Source organism: Leptodactylus fuscus, chromosome 3 (genome assembly GCF_031893055.1).
Source record: "Leptodactylus fuscus isolate aLepFus1 chromosome 3, aLepFus1.hap2, whole genome shotgun sequence".
In the NCBI taxonomy this organism is placed as follows: Eukaryota; Metazoa; Chordata; class Amphibia; order Anura; family Leptodactylidae; genus Leptodactylus; species Leptodactylus fuscus.
This window is the reverse complement of record NC_134267.1, coordinates 157,977,931-157,993,907: the sequence shown is the minus strand read 5'-3', so window position 1 is coordinate 157,993,907 and position 15,977 is coordinate 157,977,931. Positions and strand designations below refer to the sequence as shown.

Below are 15,977 nucleotides of genomic sequence, written 5' to 3'. Positions count from 1 at the left end.
TGTTCATATTGTTATATACTGTAGTTTAATGTGGAAGTGCAAAAGTCCTTTTAAAGAAATATTATAGTCATGTAGTGATTTATGTTAAAGGACTCTCAGCATAGTCATTGCCAATCTGTAGATGTAAGACTTACTGATGTGCTGGCTTCAGCAGAAGACGGAGTTGTTGTGATAAGACAGGTCTTTTAAAAAATTATCCTTTTTTTAATATATGCAAATACATAAATTGAAGTGGAAACCAAAAAAGGACTGTAGTTTTGGAAGCTTAAGCTAACCATTGACATAACACAGCTATTTCCTGAATACAGAGCAAAATGTTTGTTCTCGTACCGTGTTAGCCAGTGGTTATGAAATATAAAAACCCCCAAAAAACTTGCAAGTCTTCAGTATATTTCTGAAGAAGAAACCCAGAGTAAGCTTCGAAACGTCATATTCTGTCATCATTACGAGTTAGCCATTAAAAAAGGTATCACCTACTGAAGACTTGCAAGTTTTTTTTGTTTTTTTTTTTATACTGAATACTGAGGAGCAACTAGAAGCTTCTGGGCCTCGATGCTAAATCTGTAACAGAGGTCTCACTTAAATACTTTGAGCCCCCACAGATTTCGGAAGTAGTTCTGCACCCCCAATTGCTACACCATACATGAATGACTGTTCAGCCAACTCTCAACTGACTTCTATTGACATACTTGGTTGAGCCTGGTTAAAATGACTGTTGAATGTTTGGTGAAGACGCCTCTTGTTAAGCCTATCTAATCCTAACAAGACATGCTGAGGGACAGATATAATGAGATTGTCCATGGAATCTTGGTCAGTTTTAGTTTCCATAAATCTTTGGATGAAAATACTTTGGCCAAGTTCTTAAACTATATTTATAATTTAATTCATTTTTTAACATAAAAGAGACAATTAAAGACAATTTAGATTTATTCTTCATTTCTCCTTTCTAGAACATATTGTCTTATTACCCAAAAAACAACAAACAAACAGAAAAGTAATAATCTAGAGTAAAATGCATTGGGTGAATCCCTTACTAACAAACCATGGCACTGTGTAATGAGCAGAGCGTTCTCATCCTAATGGATGTGACAGGATGGTCTAAATAGCCAAATTCATGTTTTTGGCAGACACAGGTGGGCTTCTATTTGTCATGAATGTGAACATGGTTCTAAATAAATCTAGTCAATTACTTAATAGCAAGTAGAACAAAATGTATTATTTTTATTGCCAAGTGAATTTTCTGCCTCATTGCTAATGCTGTAAGAACTTGAACATGCATTTTTATTACGCCTACGTGGGACACATTACCTCAACTGCAGCTTTTGCCCTTTCAAATTCTTCCTCTAGGGACTGGTTTCTAGACAAAAATGCTCCTCCCAAGCGAGATTCTCTACTCTGAAAAATAAAGTGTTAAACATTACCTTATGGAAGACATTAGGATTAGCATATTGGTTTAAAAGCGTAGTACAACTCATTTTTAAAAGATTTCAGGTGGTGCAAATAGGGGTTATAAAAAAAAAATAAAAATGCTCACCTCTATGAGGTCCTCTTCTTCTGGTGCCGGCAGCTTCTTGGTTCTGTTTACAGGTCCCGGGTCATGTCAGCAGTGACGTTCTGTTTGTGAAGTCTTCTACAGCCAATCATAGGCCTTGGTGGTGACGTCTTCACAAACACTATGTCAGTGGCCAGTCAGTGGCGGGCTGATTCTGAAGGGGTCACTGCTGTGGCCTGTGATAGGATGCAGAGACCTGCAAACATACAGGACATCCCTGCTGACATGGCCCTGGACCGGTGGACAGAAGCATGGAGCTGCTGGTGCTGAAAACATTTGCGCCACTACCAACTACAGTATAAGGCCTGTGATCATTTCAGAAGTGGAATGACAGAAGTCTTCTATTATCTCCAGACTGCCATATTTTAATTGATCTGGATTTATTTGCTCTATTAAATTCACTGCCGCTTCGAATGTGAAGACTCTATTGAATTACAGTATCTTATGTATCATGTCTTTTTCAGATCATTATTTTAGCAGGGTTCCACCTCACCTCTCAGTCCCCTTTTTGCTGAGCTCTATGGGATTTACTATTAGGTTCTCTTTCTAAAGTTCCAGATGGAAAAACAATAAACAGTTTTGATTTACAAGACACTTTTTATGCTGATGATTCCCAGTTGTACACTTGTACGGTTATAACCAGCTGTTCTTCTGTTCTGTCTTATTTATCAAGCCTTCACTTTACCTGAATCTCAATCTTGACAAAACTACAAGCCTTCTGTTACCTCCCTTTGTATTGCTCTAAAACCAGGGTTGCTTCAATTCAGATTTGATGTGTATACCCACAAATTGTTTTCTGCATCTATCCTTGTCTGTTGACATACCAGATCTCTCTATGTGAAATGGATACAGCTGACGTTTATTCTTAAAGAGTGACTCTAGTTATAAACTGAACAGTACAGATGAATGTAAGAAACCTGAATATATCTTATTAACGGTAGTCAGTCTGCATTCTGCAAATCTATATCAAACTAATGCTAGTACCTTGTAGTGCGGCTTCTACTTTTCCAAAAATGTATTTATTCTGAATTACAGCTCTATTGTCATGAAAATCAGTGTTTTCTTCATATGAAAATTAGCTGAAAAGGGATTTAGGGGCATGTATTCTCCTGCAGGGACTTCACTTTCTGCTCTAGATAATGGAGCCTAACTACAGACAAGGTGTGACAAAGTGGAAGACATCACTCAAGCAGTGGGGCGAAGCTGATCGGCATCTACGGGGTGGTTATCTAGAATAGAGAATGAAGTCCAAGCAGAAGATATACCCCTAAAGCCCTTTTCAGCTCATTTTCATGAAAATGGAGCTGCAATGCAGAATAAAATTATACATTTAGTAAGTGTAGAAGCAGCTCCACAGTGTACTGTCATTAGTTTGATACTGATTTTCCTGCTGACAGAAACCCTTTAAAGAAACCCTTCTTTCTCTGTTTATCAGTGCATTTTCCATTTCCCTTCTTTTACAGTTACTTCTACCCTGAAAGTCTATGGAGAGGGGGAAATGTAGTAGAAGGAGGCTGCTGGAAAGGATGCAAACATACTCCAGCTACTAAACGCTGCTACACTTATCAAGATAGTAAGATAATGCTCTATTACTGTACAAAATGAAGCCAATAATCCATTACAGTGGTAGCCGGTAGATGCCTGCTCTTCTCCTCTCCTCTTTCCATAGACATCTTTATGTGAGGCTAAATAATGAGATCGGTGCTGTTAGAAATAAGAGTCTTGAGTGACGTTAGGGGGAGGAAAACAGCCTATTCATTTAATGGAAGAATAAAAAATTATGGCTCTTTGATTTGCGGAAATGAAAAAATAAAGACGACTTTTCAACACCTCCACAGACTCCAGTTCTATGCATCCGTCAATAGGAGTTGCTAAATACTAATTCCTGTACAGCCAGAATTTACAATCTTGCCCTCACTATTTTGATATGCTAAATAGGCTTTCTTCTCTTCTGTCATGTGAAGTCTGACCAGTAGGGATTCCTTACAAATGAGGTTGAACCCAGGAAAAAACTGCGCTTGACCTGATGTATTCAAATGCAATCCTTTATTTGGAAACATACGACGCCTGTATTAGCGTTTCGGAGTTCCCACCCCAATTTTCAAGGGGTATGTGGCAAAAGTAACACACAGTAGGACCAAGTAGTTTCCCAGAAGCAGAGAGAGACATCTTCTTCTTCTCTTCTGTCATGTGAGTGGTCATCAGCAAGAGCAGACTCTTAGGGCTAGTTCACACGGGGCCAAAGGGGCAGATTTTGACAGCGGAATCCACGTCATAATCCGCCCCTTTACAATGGTGGTCTATGGAGACCACTAGCGTTCTTCTTTCCGCTATCGGCAACTGCTGATAGCAGAAAAAAAGAAGCAAGCTGCCCTTTCTTCAGGCGGATTCCGCGGCTGGCTGAGCCGTGACTTCCGTCTGGCAGCCGCAACCTCCGGTGTCGGTCCATTCATTTGAGCCGACTTCGGGGTGGGGGAAGTCGCGACCGCGACATCGTGGCAGGCGGGTTTTGACCATATTTTGATTTGGCTCCTCGAGTCAAAATATGGTCAAAATCCGCCCCCCGTGTGAACAAGCCCTTACACTGTCCAATCAAAGGTGAACAATGCCTGGACCACTCCTACCTGCCATGGCCCTCTCAATAGTAGAAAGTCTAATGGTCATATCAGACATCAAAACTATTGGCTCAGATTTGTCTTTGGAACAATGAACAATAGAGAAAACATTTCAATTATAACGGAATCAGTGTTGCAGCATCCAATAAAGCATGCAAAGAACTGGTGGAGGTGGTGAAAGGCTTTCTTCATGTGGCACACAAGCCTGATTGGCTTTGCAATCCTGGGGTTGTTTATAGACAGACATTGATGGCATTAGTACTAGTATATCGCATGGTCAGTTATAGTGTGGCTGCCAAGAAATAGCAGAGAGGAACAGAAAGGAGACAATTGCCATGGTACTTTCCAAGTGCTGTTTCAGCACAAAGTAACGGTCCCATCCGTCAGACCCGTAAACAATGTTTAATCCATGTCTATCATAAGAAAACTCATGCCATGTTTTATATCATTTTGCAAGTATTCTGCAACACTACAGGATACTAGTAGCTTTAAGTAATACTTGCAATAATAATAATGTTTTGTCTCCTTAAAAGAATGCTAAAAAGACTAAGTAGAGGTTAATGTGTGTACATTGTCAGTTGTTGATTTACTTCCATATAAACCGGCAGTAGGTGGGAGTTCTCACCAGATTTACGCCATTTACGTGAAAACTTTAACAACATGCAAGCAGGATTTACAGTGGGGAGGAAAACAATTTTTCAAACGCCTATATGGTCTTGCAGGGAATTAATCTTAGTGTTTTACACTTTTCTACTTGACCTTTACTGGTGTAGCCATGCGTGTTTGAAGGTCTTTATGATCTATTGTGTATGAACGGTTTTAGGACTTAAGTCAGGAGTGCATGTCCCTTAGCTTTTGCTGCAAATAAATGTAACGGTTCACCAACTGGTTGGATATGTGCCGGACTTAAACAGGGCTTTTAGTGCTACATGGAAAAGAGAACTTGTCACCAGGACAGATACCTTTCATTAAGAGCCTTTATTAGATGCTCTGTATCAATAGAAGATACATCTGTGAGTGCTATTGTGCCAACACTAACAACATAGGGTCCCTGTGCAGCAGGACGTGTACCTGGCCCCCCTTTTTTTTACATCTATATAGAACCCTCTGTCAAAGATTCTATCAGAAATACTTAAAAAAAAATTGTGCAGCATCCTGCAATATTTCTTTTAAAATAAAATGACAGACACAAATGGTTCCAGTATCGATATAATTTAATTGTACTATACCGATAGCTAAGCAGAACAACATAACTGACTAACACAGATATAGACACAGCATTACACAAGTATATACATATTGCAAATGTATACAAATTACATGCATATCAATTACACACATGCATATACATTACAGATGTATTTAAACATTAAAGAGGATGTTTCATCACCAGTTCTAGATCTTAGCATCAATAATAGGCGCTGCTCTACTGATTCCAGCACACTTGAAATTTTCTCTATAGCCCCACCATTCCTGAGCAACAAGCACAATTAGTTTTGATGCCTGATGTGTTATACAGTATAAGCTCTGTAATGTCAGAAGGGCAGTGTTGGACGGGGGTGGTGGCGTGGGGCGTGATTCAGAGCTCCAGTCAGAGGCAGCCAGTGTCAGAGCTCAGAGTCAAACCCCTTGTCTGCTCCTGCCTGACACCACCCTTCAAATCCCTTTAAGCTTGTACAAGGTGCTAGTAACATCATAATGTGAATCAGTCACAACTATCTTCAGTGTAAAAAAGTTCTCACAAAGCCCTGAATTCAATGCCAAGTCTGTCTGAGATAACAGGAAGAGCAAGAAGGACTCAAGCAAGCCTACATCCACAGAAGACCTGTGGTTAATTTTTTAAGATGTCTGGGACAACCTCCCTGTAATGTTCCTTCAAAAATGTGTTCAATTGTACCTAGGACAAATGATTCTGTTTTGAAGGTAAAGGATAGTCACATCAAATATTACACTTGTAAATACACATGTAACACTTGCAAATGTTACCACATTTTATACACACAAGAAACGTATTCAATTACTTTGTGTCTGTGAACTCTCGGTTGGATCCCAGACCCCATCAAGCAATACAGGCCTTTACTACCCTGCCACATCCTAGAGGAGTTGGGCAGCACAAGAGTGAGGGCACACAAAGGACTGAGCCTCCCTTCCTGTTGTTATGTACTCTTCCAGCAATGTTTGCTCACATTCTCCCAGTCTTTTCTTGTCCTAACAACACAGCATACAGCTGGCTATATTACAGTATAAATAAAGACAGATGTGGGGTTGTATATTGGATGCAGCAGCCCTGGAGCTGAAGCATACACACTACACAGAGAGAAGCAGCTCAGTACTGTACAGATTAGGTCAATTCACATGTGCAACTAAACTTGGGGTTTGTCTGGCCCTGCACTTATTGAAAAGGGCCTATTCAAGTGCTACCATATATAAAGCATGGCAAATCTTAAGACATGCATACATGAACATATTTCTAAAATTAGATTATAATTAGTCTCATGTCTGTATATAAAATAGTCCTTTCTTCATCTCCCCTGGGGTGGTCGGGAGTTATGGAGACAGCTGAATGTGTCTGTTTTACGCTGTGTCTTTAACTCCTGAAGTTAAAGGGGTTGTCCGGGCAAAAATGTTATTTTTTTAAATAGGCCAGGGAAGGTGAAAAAAAAATCATACTCACCTTTCCTTGATGCTCCAGTGCCTCCCAGCATGGTCTGGTCCTGCTGGTCTGTTGTCTTCCGGCAGAAGTCCTCGCTATATGTCACAGCTATGGCCTATGAGCGGCTTTGGGATGTCACAGCTAGCATGGAATTTCACTTCAAGAAGACAGCAGGACCAGACCTTGCAGGGAGGACACCGGAGCTTCGGGGACAGGTGAGTTTTATTTATTTTTTTATTTTTTTCACATCCCCAGCCTATTTAAAAAATATATTTTTGCCCAGGCAACCTCTTTAAGGAAACAGCATCTATTCTGTCTGTGCAACTTGCTATCATAAAAATGGAAGTCTACAGTGTGTCATGAGCATCCTACTAGTATACGAAATTTGAAGCAAACAAGCCATCAAGTGAATATGACAAAGTGCATCATAAAAAATGTTTTTTGGACTTGGAATGAGTGCATAAGCTATTTTACTCTGTAATTATTCACTTTTATTCTGTAAACTGCTGTTAATGTTGTGCCATGTATTTTGCATATTTTTGTAAGTATATGTACAATAAATAATACGATTTATATTCATATTTAATTACATAATCCACAAATCTAAGCAATTAAATTCAATACTTTAAATGGCAAAATTATTACCAATCTTAAATTATAGAGTAAGAATAAATCAGAGCACCACTCAGAAGCCATTTGTTAATTTCCATAGTGTTAATAAAATTTTATGAGCAATCAGCACAGCTATTTTCGGTACCTTATATGCTAACTAGACTCTCTATTATCAATTAAGTAGTGTTGAGCAGGACGAGCACAGAGTTCTTACACTTTTGGAAGGTAGGATAGCAAACTCTTCATAGGAGATGGGGTATATACGATTCCAAGGGGGACTAACCAGATTCCCAAAATAACTAAAGCAAAGAAAAGAAGATCGGTCAGCACTCTGAATGCTTGATTTTAGAGCTTGCTTTTATTGTCCCACATCACATGCAAATATCCAATAATAACTATAAAATGAATAGTGGGCACAAGATTGGAGCCCTTGGCCATGTCCCTTTGGCTACTGCTCCCTCATGCCGCCCACTTGACATTAAAGAGTCTAGTTAGCATATCAGGCATGGAAATTAACAGCATTGATTGCTCAGGGACAATGGGAGCTAGAGAAAAAAATTCCAACTGCACTGAAATTAATGGAGTAGCACCTATACAAAGAAGGGTCCAAAGAAGTAGAGTTTGTGACAGTAGTGAAATAACTTCTTTAGGTTTACTGCAGTAGACTGTGAAATCCAAACCTTGGCCCTGAACCCCTGACCTAGCTACATCTAGGTTGTGTCTGGTCTAGTCTTGGACCTGCATGCCAGTGAGTGGCATACAGCCAAGTAGTCACATCATGGGAGACTGTGTTACCCTAAAGGAAAAGGGCAACAAAGAGCCAAAGAGCATTACAATGTTAAGAAGCACTACAAGTCATAAAAAGTGAAAATATCAGAAGAATATGCAAAGAGCAAGAGAACAACTAGTTTGTGTTTTTTTTTTTAAAAAAATGTAGATTGTGAGCCCCACATAAAGCTCACAATGTACATTTTTCCCTATCAGTACTAGAGAGGAGCGAACACTAAAATGTTCGAGGTTCGAAATTCGATTCGAACAGCCGCTCAATGTTCGTGTGTTCGAACGGGTTTCGAACCCCATTATAGTCTATGGGGAACAGATACTCGTTAAGGGGGAAACCCAAATCCGTGTCTGGAGGGTCACCAAGTCCACTATGACACCACAGGAAATGATGCCAACACCTCTGAAATGACACTGGGACAGCAGGGGAAGCATGTCTGGGGGCATCTAACACACCAAAGACCCTCTATTACCCCAACATCACAGCCTAACAACTACACACTTTACACACTCAATACCACCTCTCTGACAGTAGGAAAACACCTTGAAACATGTGTATTTGGCACTTGCAGTGAGGAGAGCTTGTCACCAGCAGTGAATTTGGCCCTTGTAGTAAGTTGAGGTTGGCACCAACATTTGTTTTGAAAATCAGGGTGGATTGAGCCTCTAACCACCAGAGTTTGGGCAAATTCATGGTGGAGGGAGCCTCTAAAAACCCCAGTTTGGACCAATTCATGGTGGAGCGAGCCTCTAAAAACCCCAGTTTGGACCAATTCATGGTGGAGGGAGCCTCTAAAAACCCCAGTTTGGACCAATTCATGATGGAGGGAGACTCTAAACAGCCCAGTTTGGGCAAATTCATGGTGGAGGGAGCCTCTAAAAACCCCCAGTTTGGGCAAATTCATGGTGGAGGGAGCCTCTAAAAACCCCAGTTTGGACCAATTCATGGTGGAGGGAGCCTCTAAAAACCCCAGTTTGGGCAAATTCATGGTGGAGGGAGCCTCTAAACAGCCCAGTTTGGGCAAATTCATGGTGGAGGGAGCCTCTAAAAACCCCCAGTTTGGACCAATTCATGATGGAGGGAGCCTCTAAAAACCCCAGTTTGGACCAATTCATGGTGGAGGGAGCCTCTAAACAGCTCAGTTTGGGCAAATTCATGGTGGAGGGAGCCTCTAAACAGCCCAGTTTGGGCAAATTCATGGTGGAGGGAGCCTCTAAAAACCCCAGTTTGGACCAATTCATGGTGGAGGGAGCCTCTAAAAACCCCAGTTTGGACCAATTCATGGTGGAGGGAGCCTCTAAACAGCCCAGTTTGGACCAATTCATGGTGGAGGGAGCCTCTAAAAACCCCAGTTTGGACCAATTCATGGTGGAGGGAGCCTCTAAACAGCCCAGTTTGGGCAAATTCATGGTGGAGGGAGCTTCTAAACAGCCCAGTTTGGGAAAATTCATGGTGGAGGGAGCCTCTAACCAGCCCAGTTTGGACCAATTCATGGTGGAGGGAGCCTCTAAAATCCCCAGTTTGGACCAATTCATGGTGGAGGGAGCCTATAAACAGCCCAGTTTGGACCAATTCATGGTGGAGGGAGCCTCTAAAAACCCCAGTTTGGACCAATTCATGGTGGAGGGAGCCTCTAAACAGCCCAGTTTGGGCAAATTCATGGTGGAGGGAGCCTCTAAACAGCCCAGTTTGGGCAAATTCATGGTGGAGGGAGCCTCTAAAACCCCCAGTTTGGACCAATTCATGGTGGAGGGAGCCTCTAAAAACCCCAGTTTGGACCAATTCATGGTGGAGGGAGCCTCTAAAAACCCCAGTTTGGACCAATTCATGGTGGAGGGAGCCTCTAAAAACCCCCAGTTTTGGCAAATTCATGGTGGAGGGAGCCTCTAACCAGCCCAGTTTGGACCAATTCATGGTGGAGGGAGCCTCTAAAAACCCCAGTTTGGACCAATTCATGGTGGAGGGAGCCTCTAAACAGCCCAGTTTGGACCAATTCATGGTGGAGAGAGCCTCTAAAACCCCCAGTTTGGACCAATTCATGGTGGAGGGAGCCTCTAAACAGCCCAGTTTGGACCAATTCATGGTGGAGGGAGCCTCTAACCAGCAGAGTTGGTGGAAATCAGGGTGGAGGGAGCCTCTAACCAGCAGAGTTGTGGGAAAGCAGGGTGGAGGGAGCCTCTAACCAGCAGAGTTGGTGGAAATCAGGGTGGAGGGAGCCTCTAACCAGCAGAGTTGTGGGAAAACAGGGTGGAGGGAGCCTCTAACCAGCAGAGTTGTGGGAAAGCAGGGTGGAGGGAGCCTCTAACCAGCAGAGTTGTGGGAAAGCAGGGTGGAGGGAGCCTCTAACCAGCAGAGTTGGTGGAAATCAGGGTGGAGGGAGCCTCTAACCAGCAGAGTTGGGGGAAATCAGGGCGGAGGGAGCCTAGTATTAGCAGAATTGTGCAACGCTTATGGTGGATGAGTATGAGGATGCGGAGGAATTGGAGAGGTTGAGTACAGACATGGAGTTTCATGTTGGGGTGCTTTACACAGGTGGGCACAAAAATGAAGGCTCTATCCAGTGGTGGTTCATATTTATCAAAGTGAGCCGGTCGGTACTCTCAGCTGACAGACGGGTGCGCTTGTCAGTGATGATGCCACCGGCTGCACTGAACACCCTCTCAGATAGGACGCTGGCGGCAGGACAGGACAGCACCTCCAAGGCATATAGGGCAAGTTCAAGCCACAGGTCCAACTTCGACACCCAATACGTGTAGGGCGCAGAGGGGTCGGAGAGGACAGGGCTGTGGTCGGAAAGGTATTCCCGCAACATGCGCCTATACTTCTCACGCCTGGTGACACTAGGACCCTCCGTGGCGGCACTTTGGCGAGGGGGTGCCATCAAGGTGTCCCAGACCTTAGACAGTGTGCCCTTCGTTTGTGTGGACCGGTGAGAACTTGGTTGCCTACTGGAGGAACTGCCCTCCCTGCCGCCAACGTCACATGCTGGAAACATCTCCATCATATTCTGCACCAATTGCCTGTGGCAAGCATTGATGCGATTGGCCCTCCCCTCTACCGGAATAAAAGACGAGATGTTGTTTTTATACCGGGGGTCAAGGATAGCAAAGATCCAGTACTGGTTGTCCTCCATGATTTTGACAATACGCTTGTCGGTTGTAAAGCACCCCAACATGAACTCAGCCATGTCTGCCACAGTGTTAGTTGGCATGACTCCTCTGGCCCCACCGGAAAGTTCAATCTCCATTTCCTCCTCATCCTCCATGTCTACCCATCCGCGCTGCAACAATGGGACGATTCGAAGTTGCCCGGAAGCCTCCTGTATCACCATCACATCATCGGACAACTCTTCTTCCTCCTCCTCCTCCTCCTCCATTAAACGCAGTGAAGCGGACAGATGTGTGGACCTACTCTCCAGCTGTGACGGATCGGATGCTATCCCTAACTCCTCTGTGTGATCTGAGTTATCCCTGATGTCAATCAGGGATTCTCTCAGAACACACAAGAGCGGGATTGTAAGGCTCACCATCGCATCCTCAGAGCTCAACCTCCTTGTGGACTCCTCAAAGACCCGTAGGATGTCACAAAGGTCTCTCATCCATGGCCACTCATGGATGTGAAACTGAGGCAGCTGACTTTGTGGCACCCTAGGGTTTTGTAGCTGGTATTCCATCAAAGGTCTCTGCTGCTCAACCACTCTATTCAACATCTGAAACGTTGAGTTCCAGCGTGTGGGGACGTCGCACAAAAGCCGGTGTTGTGGCACATGCAGGCGTTGCTGGAGAGATTTTAAGCTAGCAGCGGCTACTGTCGACTTGCGAAAGTGGGCGCACATGCGCCGCACTTTCACCAGTAGCTCTGGAACATTGGGGTAGCTCTTTAGGAAACGTTGCACCACTAGGTTGAAGACGTGGGCCAGGCATGGAACATGTTGGAGTCCGGCAAGCTGCAGAGCTGCTACCAGGTTCCGGCCATTATCACAAACGACCATGCCTGGGCCCAGGTGCAGCGGCTCAAACCATATTGCCGTCTCATCGAGGAGGGCATCCCTCACCTCGGAGGCAGTGTGCTGTCTGTCCCCCAAGCTGATCAGCTTCAGCACAGCCTGCTGACGTCTACCAACGCCAGTGCTGCAACGTTTCCAACTCGTAGCTGGGGTCAATCTAACAGCGGAGGAGGAGGCGGTGGCGGAGGAGGAGGCGATAGAGGAGGAGGAGGAGGGGGGTGTTCTTCTCGTGTCCCTGCCAGGAATGTTAGGCGGGGAGACGAGGTACACCGGGCCAGTTTGGGAAGCAGTCCCAGCCTCAACTACATTCACCCAGTGTGCCGTCAGTGAAATGTAGCGTCCCTGTCCGCATGCACTTGTCCACGCGTCGGTGGTCAAGTGGACCTTTGTGCAAAGCGCGGAACTAAGGGCCCGCCTGATGTTGAGTGACACGTGCTGGTGCAAGGCGGGGACGGCACACCGGGAGAAGTAGTGACGGCTAGGGACGGCATAGCGAGGTGCCGCAGTTGCCATCAGGTCCAGGAAGGCGGGAGTTTCAACAAGCCGGAACGCCAACATCTCCTGGGCCAGCAGTTTAGCGATGTTGGCGTTCAAGGCTTGCGCGTGTGGGTGGTTAGCAGTGTATTTCTGCCGCCGCTCCAATGTCTGAGAGATGGTGGGTTGTTGTAAAGAAGCGCCTGATGGTGCCTTTGATGGTGCAGGAGAAGGAGATAAGACAGGAACAGGGGAAGATGAGGGAGAAGTCAACAAAGTGGCGGAGGCAGATGAAGTGGTGTCCTGGCTCGTCCTCTGGAGTGCATCGCCAGCACAGTCAGCAGTGGCAGTGGCAGAGGCAGAGGCAGTGGCAGAGGCAGTGGCAGTGGCGTGAACAGCAGGCGGCCTTTGTCCTGCCGTTGCTGCCTGCCACTGATTCCAGTGCTTGGATTCCAAATGACGGCGCATTGAAGTGGTGGACAGGTTGCTCTTCTCAGAGCCCCTAATCAATTTCGAGAGGCAAATTGTGCAGACAACACTATATCTGTCCTCGGCGCATTCCTTGAAAAAACTCCACACCTTCGAGAAACGTGCCCTCGAGGTGGGAGTTTTTCGGGGCTGGGTACGAACTGGAACATCTTGGGAGATTCCGGGTGTGGCCTGGCTTCGCCTAAGCTGCTGACCTCTGCCTCTGCCTCTAGCTACCCTTTTTGGTGCTGCACCTGCCTCAACATCCACACTACTTTCCCCGCTTGACATCCCCCCTGTCCAGGTCGGGTCAGTGTCCTCATCATCCACCACTTCCTCTTCCAACTCCTGTCTCATCTCCTCCTCCCGCACAATGCGCCGGTCAACTGGATGCCCTGACGGCAACTGCGTCACATCATCGTTGATGAGGGTGGGTTGCTGGTCATCCACCACCAAATCGAACGGAGATGGAGGAGACTCTAGTGTTTGAGCATCTGGACACAGATGCTCCTCTGTTAGGTTCGTGGAATCGTGACGTGGAGAGGCAGGTTGAGGGACAATGAAAGGAGCGGAGAACAGCTCTGGGGAGCAGGGACAGTTGGGGTTATTGTTCTGTGAAGCTTGGGAATTTTGGGAGGAAGGAGGACAAGACTGTTGGGTAATAGGAGGAGAGGAGGCAGAGTCTGACTGGCTGCTGGACAATGTGCTGTAAGTGTTCTCTGACAGCCATTGCAAGACCTGTTCCTGGTTCTCGGGCCTACTAAGGTTTGTACCCTGCAGTTTAGTTAATGTGGCAAGCAACCCTGGCACTGTGGAGTGGCGCAATGCTTCCTGCCCCACAGGAGTAGGCACGGGAAGCCCTGTGGCTTCACTGCTACCTTGCTCCCCAGAACCATTCCCCCGACCTCGCTCACGGCCTCGTCCACGTCCCTTTCCGGGAGCCTTGTGCATTTTGAATTCCCAGTTAGAAATTGGCACTATATACCAGTAGCAAAAATTGTGGGTGCACGTAACCCCAATATATTCTTTGAATTCCCAGTCAGACAATGGCACTATATACCAGTAGCAAGAAATGAGGGTATTTATAACCCCAATATATTCTTTGAATTCCCAGTCAGACAATGGCACTATATACCAGTAGCAAGAAATGAGGGTATTTATAACCCCAATATATTCTTTGAATTCCCAGTCAGACAATGGCACTATATACCAGTAGCAAGAAATGAGGGTATTTGTAACCCCAATATATTCTTTGAATTCCCAGTCAGACAATGGCACTACATACCAGTAGCAAAAATTGTGGGTGCACGTAACCCCAATATATTCTTTGAATTACCAGTCAGAAACTGGCACTATATGGCAGTAGCAAGAAATGAGGGTATTTGTAACCCCAATATATTCTTTGAATTCCCAGTCAGACAATGGCACTATATACCAGTAGCAAGAAATGAGGGTATTTGTAACCCCAATATATTCTTTGAATTCCCAGTCAGACAATGGCACTATATACCAGTAGCAAAAATTGTGGGTGCACGTAACCCCAATATATTCTTTGAATTACCAGTCAGAAACTGGCACTATATGGCAGTAGCAAGAAATGAGGGTATTTGTAACCCCAATATATTCTTTGAATTCCCAGTCAGACAATGGCACTATATACCAGTAGCAAGAAATGAGGGTATTTATAACCCCAATATATTCTTTGAATTCCCAGTCAGACAATGGCACTATATACCAGTAGCAAGAAATGAGGGTATTTATAACCCCAATATATTCTTTGAATTACCAGTCAGAAACTGGCACTATATGGCAGTAGCAAGAAATGAGGGTATTTGTAACCCCAATATATTCTTTGAATTCCCAGTCAGACAATGGCACTATATACCAGTAGCAAGAAATGAGGGTATTTGTAACCCCAATATATTCTTTGAATTCCCAGTCAGACAATGGCACTATATACCAGTAGCAAAAATTGTGGGTGCACGTAACCCCAATATATTCTTTGAATTACCAGTCAGAAACTGGCACTATATGGCAGTAGCAAGAAATGAGGGTATTTGTAACCCCAATATATTCTTTGAATTCCCAGTCAGACAATGGCACTATATACCAGTAGCAAGAAATGAGGGTATTTATAACCCCAATATATTCTTTGAATTCCCAGTCAGACAATGGCACTATATACCAGTAGCAAAAATTGTGGGTGCACGTAACCCCAATATATTCTTTGAATTACCAGTCAGAAACTGGCACTATATGGCAGTAGCAAGAAATGAGGGTATTTGTAACCCCAATATATTCTTTGAATTCCCAGTCAGACAATGGCACTATATACCAGTAGCAAGAAATGAGGGTATTTATAACCCCAATATATTCTTTGAATTCCCAGTCAGACAATGGCACTATATGGCAGTAGCAAGAAATGAGGGTATTTATAACACCAATATATTCTTTGAATTACCAGTCAGAAACTGGCACTATATGGCAGTAGCAAGAAATGAGGGTATTTATAACCCCAATATATTCTTTGAATTCCCAGTCAGACAATGGCACTATATACCAGTAGCAAGAAATGAGGGTATTTGTAATCCCAATATATTCTTTGAATTCCCAGTCAGACAATGGCACTATATACCAGTAGCAAAAATTGTGGGTGCACGTAACCCCAATATATTCTTTGAATTACCAGTCAGAAACTGGCACTATATGGCAGTAGCAAGAAATGAGGGTATTTGTAACCCCAATATATTCTTTGAATTCCCAGTCAGACAATGGCACTATATACCAGTAGCAAGAAATGAGGGTATTTGTAACCC

General features: G+C 44.3%; 1 protein-coding gene across 3 annotated transcripts in view; it reads right to left on the bottom strand.

Annotated features, from left to right (window-relative positions):
* Positions 1-15,977, bottom strand: part of PEX5L (peroxisomal biogenesis factor 5 like) — a 231,033-nt gene that overhangs the window by 29,394 nt on the left and 185,662 nt on the right. For all 3 annotated transcript variants that reach the window (XM_075268640.1, XM_075268641.1, XM_075268642.1), the window contains one exon: positions 1,309-1,395. In XM_075268640.1, coding sequence (XP_075124741.1) covers positions 1,309-1,395 — 87 coding nt within the window. The remainder of the gene's footprint in view (positions 1-1,308; positions 1,396-15,977) is intronic.